The sequence below is a fragment of the Apteryx rowi genome, unplaced genomic scaffold, assembly GCF_003343035.1.
Source record: "Apteryx rowi isolate R43461 unplaced genomic scaffold, aptRow1 scaffold_11, whole genome shotgun sequence".
Classification (NCBI taxonomy): domain Eukaryota; kingdom Metazoa; phylum Chordata; class Aves; order Apterygiformes; family Apterygidae; genus Apteryx; species Apteryx rowi.
The window spans coordinates 5,698,164-5,704,163 of NW_020447308.1; the positions used below are offsets into that span (position 1 = coordinate 5,698,164).

Below are 6,000 nucleotides of genomic sequence, written 5' to 3' on the forward strand. Positions count from 1 at the left end.
GGAGCGCTGCGGATCTGAAGCRCCTTCCCGTGCTTGGTGTCCGGAGATGCTGCCTGCGTCCCCACCAGGCCTGCGCCWTAGCCGGGTCCTGGCGGCAGAGGGCAAACGGGGACAGGCGCACGAAGGGTTTTTAAAGACGGACGTGGATGCGGGCTTGTCTTTTTTTAATGCAGTCACTGTTTTGCAAATGCTGAGAACTTGGCAAGGGTCAAAAGTGTGAGTACTTGAGGCATCCCCGCGGGTATTCTCTTCCGCTCCGTTCGGCTTGGGGAGGCGCTGGCAGCTGGGAGCCTCCCCAGCTTATGGGAAGCGGCTTGTGCAACGCGCCGGGTTTGACGACGGCTTCGCAGGCAGCGCCAGGAAGAGCCCCGGCGTCCCCGCGCTCGAGGAGCGCTCTCCCGGCGGCGCCGAGCGGCAGCGGCGCTTCTCCAAGCATCCCCAAAGAAACGGCCCCCGAACCTGGTGCACCACCTTGGCGCTTCCGCCCGGGAGGCAGCGGCACGGCCAAGACGCGCGAGCGCTCGGGGCCGGTGCGGCGCGGTGCAACGAGGCCGTCGCGCCACGCACGAGCCAGCGCAGCGCGACGGGATCGCGCGCTTGGATGCGTCCCGGCAAGACGAGGTCGGGGCCGGCCCTGACGGTCCGGGCGACGCGCGGCCCTGAGCGGGGCCGCGGCGACGGTGCCCTCGGCTCCCTTTCTCCTCTCCGGGTTTCTCTGGCTCGGGCTCGGCTTTACGATTTCAGGAGCAGCCGCTGGTGCCATTGCACAAATATCCGCCTGGAACAGATCAGCGGGCGCTGCCAAGGCCGGCTGCCAGTTCCCATCAGCGGGGGATTTGTTCCCGTATTCCTCCCTCGGAGCCGGCGCGGCGGGACGGACGCAGCGCGCTCCTCCTCCCCCCCTGCGCCCCGGCGCCCCGGGGCGGGAGCCGAGCGGGGACCGCTCCTCGCCGGCGCCTCTGCCCTCGCGCCGGCCGCCCGCCCGCCCGCGGCCCTTGGCAGGACACGCCGCTCCGGCTGCTTCCCTGCCAGGGCCRCGGCTCCCGATATAGCCCCGGGCGGCTTTGCCGGTGTCATGTTCCCCACAGCCCGCCGGCGTGAGCGGCAGCCGGGCCGCTGCTCCTAAAGCCGGGCTTAAGCTAAAGACAAAAGGGCGAGAAATGGGAAACGGTGATTTTTTGGGGGGATCTGCCGTTCCCGCTTGCCCGGGGCTAACCCGCCGGCGCGCTCCGGTTACCTGCGCCGGGGGATGCTCCGGAAGCGCGGGAGCAGCGGGGCTTTGGGCTCAGGGCAGAGCTGCGGGTGCCCCGACGCCGGGCGAGCGCGGCCGCCCCGGGGCCGTTCGCCCTTGCGGGGACCCCGCGACGCGGCCTCCGTCCGCCTGCTCCCCCCCCCCCGGCGGCGGCAGCGGCGGGCGCTCTGCGAAAATGTCTAGGAAAATTAGGAAATTTCCTAGTTTTGTGGGGTTTCCGCTGCTGAACCCAAGCTGGGTGCTGCCCGCCGGCGAGCGCCGAGGTGAGTCGGAGCCGGCCGCCGCGGCGTTATTTTAGGGCGTTATCCCCCTTGCCATCACCTCCGTCCCCTCGTCCCCGGCCCCCTCGGCCGCGGGAGCAGGGAATATTTCCCCAACGGCCTCACTTCAGGCCGTGCTGCCGCTTTAAATCGGAAATAGGTCCCCGGGCGTTTTCCCCGGGGAGCTGAGCAGCTCTGTGGGAAATGCCCTCCCAAGCATCGCTCTCGAAACACAGCTGCAGCTGGAAAAGCATTCGACAGGCAGAATGAAACTTTGACTTGTGTTCCTCGTCACGAGGTGTCCGATTCAACTTCCTTCCGAAGGAGACCTTATTTAAAAAAAAGCACAAAACAAAACAAAAGGAGGGTAATGAAAAACACAGGTTTTTTTTTTTAAAACTTGCCTTTTAATTCCGGGCTAGAATGAATAATTTCCCRTCCAAACAGAGAGCAACTGGGTCGATACACATCTTCAGAGAATAAATAAAAACCACCTTCACGTTTCTCCAGGACCTTCCACCTGCCGACGCCACCAAACCCCACGAGCCGTTAGCTCAGCAGTCAACATCTGGGATCCTAAACACAGCTGGCTGAGACCTGCAGAGAGCATCGCCCAGCCGAGCCGGGGCAGAGGCGGGCGGCGGCGGAGCCGCGGCCCTTCCCGCTGGCTCGAGCAGGGTGGGCAGTGCCTGGTTGCCATCTCGCGGGATGGACCGTCGTGGTCCTGCAGCCCCGGATGCCCCGTCGCGGAGGAGCGGGAGAGGCGGACGTGGAAAGCGATGCTGATTGCAGATAGCTCTCCCCGGCTCCGGCGCGCYGGGACATCCCTACGGAGTCGGGGGCAGCCTACGTCGCGATGTCGTGGTCGCGCCGGGGCAGCCGCAGGAGGAAGGTCTGAAGGGAGCCGCTCCTGGGGAACCCGGCCTTCTCCTTCTTGAACCTCCAGGTCTCCTCCTCCACGGAGTAGAGGAGGGTGAGCATCCTGTTGACGGTGTAGACCGTGTCGCCCTTGATCACGGCGGTGAAGAGGGCTCCTTTGCTGTTCACGAACTGCCCGGGCAGGGAGGTCCACTGGCGGGAGGTCAGGTTGAAGCAGTCTATGACGCACCGCAGGAAGTCGTCCGAGGGCCCGTTGCGCATGATGTAGAGGTTGTCCCGGTGGGCCACCATGCAGTGCCCRTAGCTCTGGGGCCTCCTGAGGTCCGTGACGGGAAGCCACTCGTCTCTCTGGGTCTCGTACTCGTAGATGACGGTCGTGTCCAGCGGCTTCCACAAGCAGACGAAGATCTGCCCCATGGCTTGGGCGCAGGGGGTAGCCGCGCTGGGCTGCGGCAGGTCGGAGACGAACGTCCAGGTGTTGGAGGACACGTCGTACTTCTCCACAGACTTCAGCGAGATCTTCTCGTACTCTCCYCCTATGGCGTAAAGAAAACCCTCGTGGCCCACGAGCGTGACGTCGTAGCGGAGCTGGTGAGGGCTGGGGAACTCGCTCCAAGCGTTCGTGTCGGCGTCGTAGCAGAAGCTGCTCTCCACCACCTGCTTGCTGGCTCCGTAGACGCCACCCACGATGTAGATCTTATTATTCATCGTCGCCATGCCGGCTAGGAACGTGCTGGCCGTCAGCGGTAGGCACGACAGGGTCCTCCACGTGTTGCTGTCCTCATCCAGGTAGCAGATGGTTCTGGAGAGGTCCTCGAGGAACTCGAAGGTGGGGGTGTGGGCYCCCACGGCGATGAAGGTGCTGGGCAGCAGGGACTCCACGTAGTCCAGCAGCTCGGCGGAGAGGCAGTCCAGGTAGTCCTYCAGCTCGGCGTAGCTGTCCCTGATGTACAGGGCGGCGCTGTGGAATAGGTCCAGCAGGCCGAATATGGCCGCGGCTTGGTACAGCAGGATGCAGTTGTCGGAGTTGACGGAATGGACCAGGTACCTGGCCAAGGGCTTCACCTGCAGGAAGGCGGCGCATTCGACAGCCTTGAAGTTCTCCTCGCCGCTGAGCACGGGCCTCTCGCCGGCCAGCACGCGCAGCATGACGAGGAAGCCCGCCGCGCTCAGGTCCTGGAGCCGGAGCTCGTCTTGCGTGCTCTCCTTCATGCCGGACCGGAAGAGCGCGCGGAAATACTCGCTGCTCTCCACCAGCAGGGTCTTGTCCACCGAGAAGACCTGCTCCTCCACTCGGATACGCACCCTGCGCGAGGGCGCCGGCCGGGCGGTCTCGTCCGGAGTCATCCGCGTCCTGCCTCTCCGACCCCCGGGTATCTCCGCTGAGCTGCCCCGGCGAACGAGCGGCCGCTCGCCCGTAACAGAAATACCTCTGGCTAAAGATAGCTGAGCCTCATGTGATCCGAGGCGCGCGCCGCCCGCGGGGACGCTCGCCGGCCACGGCTGCCGCTGCCTGGGCTGGCCGGGTCGAGCGCAGCCCGGGCGCGCGGGATGCCCCGGGGCGAAGGGGCCCGTCGGCATCTCCAGAGGGAACATCGCCGCTTTCCCCGCTCCTGCGCGTCCTTCCTGGCAGCCCGGGACGAAGCCGGCGGGTGGGAAAGGACTTGGGTCTTCTGCCAGCCAGGACAGGCGAGGGGCAGTGGTGGTCCCCTTTTCTTTTTTTTTTTGGAAAAGTCACTTTTATGGCTGCAGGGGGGGTAACCGATGTCAGCAAATCTCCGTGCTTTTAAGCTCCAGCYGCGGGAATGGGGGTCCATCCGCCCCCAAACGGGGGCCAGGGCACCGGCGCGGCAAAGAGCAGGACCGGCACGTTTGGGGGGCAGCTGCGTTTGGGAGCAGCCCCACCAGCGCAGGGAGAGGAGGAAAATCGCCGCTCGCGCACGGAGCCCGGCGGAGCAGCGCCGGCAACTGCAGCGGCTTCCGACTCCGACCCGCGAGGCCTTCGGGTCTACTGAGTCCGGCTGCAGGCTGTTTCCCGGATTAATTCCCTCCCAGACCCACGCGCCCACCCGGCAGACAGGCAGCGGGGCCCTTTCCCCCTTTTCCGCTCAGCCCAGCGGTGCCGAGGGGTTTTGCTGGAGACGTCCCAGCCCCGGTCGCGGTCCCCGCGCGAGGGAAGCCGGGTCGGGACCCCGCTCCGAGTGCGGCGCGGGGATTGCGGCCACTGCCAAAATGGGACGTGCTCCCGTTCCTGCGGGAACAGCCGAGCAGCAGGCAGGGCAAATAAATGCCAGTTATTAGCAGAGGCAAAGCCACCAGCGTTCGTCACTGCCGCGGAATTGAACCCGAGCAACCCGCGTTGCTGAACATATTCCTCCTTTTCTTTTTTGTTCTGTTTTTTTTGTTTTGTTCCTCCCTCCTTCGCTGTGACTGATTCAAATGTCACGGCAGCTGGGAACCGAAGCGAGGGGACATCTCACCGCCCCCGGCCAGCCCTCCCCGCGGCCCAGGCACGGCTCTGGCTCTGGCTCCGGCTCCCGCGGAGCGCTGGCCTCTCTCCAGCCCCGCGGCCACGGCAGCGATCACCCCCGCGCCGCGGCTGGGGCAAACGCCAGGCTCACGGCTCCCCCCCCCAAACCTGCCTTTCGGGGAGAGGGCAGGGGTGTCCCCCGCAGCGCCCCGAGCCCTCGCAGCAGGCTGCCTCGGGGCAACCTTGGCGAGAACATTTTTAATGCCCTAAGGGTTTATTGCCAGGCGAATAAAGCTGGGGCACGGCAGGGGCGGCCCCGGCTTGCCAGCTTTGCTTTGGCTGCTGTGATTTATCCACCCAGACACCTGCCAAGGACGTGGGCTTAAAAAAAAACCCATTTAGCTTTGACCCCTGATTGATTTTTAAGCACACTTGCCCTGTTTCCAAATGCGGCCTGGGTGCAGCGCGCGTGTCCAGCGCACGGCGCAGGCTGCCCGGGCCGGGGAGGCCGGGGAGGGTTTTGGTACCGGGGGCGGCTGCGCCTTTAGGAACAGGTTTCAGTGCGGGGACGAGTCCCCRAGGTGCCGTGCCTCCGCACGGGGAGCGAACCCCGTCCTGCGGGCGGTGACACAGGGGGCAGAGGCGAGGCTCGCGGGGCCCGTCGCGATCGCACGCTATTTTGGGAAGGTTTAAAAATATCGTCTGGGCGCTCGCGGGCACCGAGCGCAGCAGGGCAGCAGCCGCGTGTGCCCACAGGCCGCCCCAGGGCAGGGAGCTGCGGCAGCTGCCGCATCCCGCATCCCGCATCCCGCATCCGGGGGGGTCCCGGCGAGCGGAGCCCCATCCCAACGCCCGCACATTGCCATGACAACGCTGACTTCAGCTCGCACCACCTACACGGACCCGCTCCGGCGAGCGTGGCGAGCGGGCCCGGCGTCCGGCTGATGGCTCGGCTCGCTTAGCGCTGGTGAGTGGCTCCGGCCTCCCCGCGCCCCCAAAGCTCCCCCTCCGCCTGGCCCGGGGGGTTTCTCCCGCACAGTCCCCGCCAGCAGCCTGCTTTGGTGGGGATCCCAAAATTTGGGGATTTTGGGATGGCAGCGGGCGCTGCTGCTGCTGCTGCTGCTGCCGCCGGCTGAGGT

General features: G+C 65.9%; 1 protein-coding gene across 1 annotated transcript; it reads right to left on the reverse strand.

Annotated features, from left to right (window-relative positions):
- Nucleotides 1-2,358: 2,358 nt before the first annotated feature.
- On the reverse strand, nt 2,359-3,766 carry KBTBD13 (kelch repeat and BTB domain containing 13). The gene has a single exon (XM_026074753.1). The coding sequence runs from the start codon at nt 3,736-3,738 to the stop codon at nt 2,359-2,361; it is 1,380 nt and encodes a 459-aa protein (XP_025930538.1). The 5' UTR covers nt 3,739-3,766.
- Nucleotides 3,767-6,000: the final 2,234 nt, after the last annotated feature.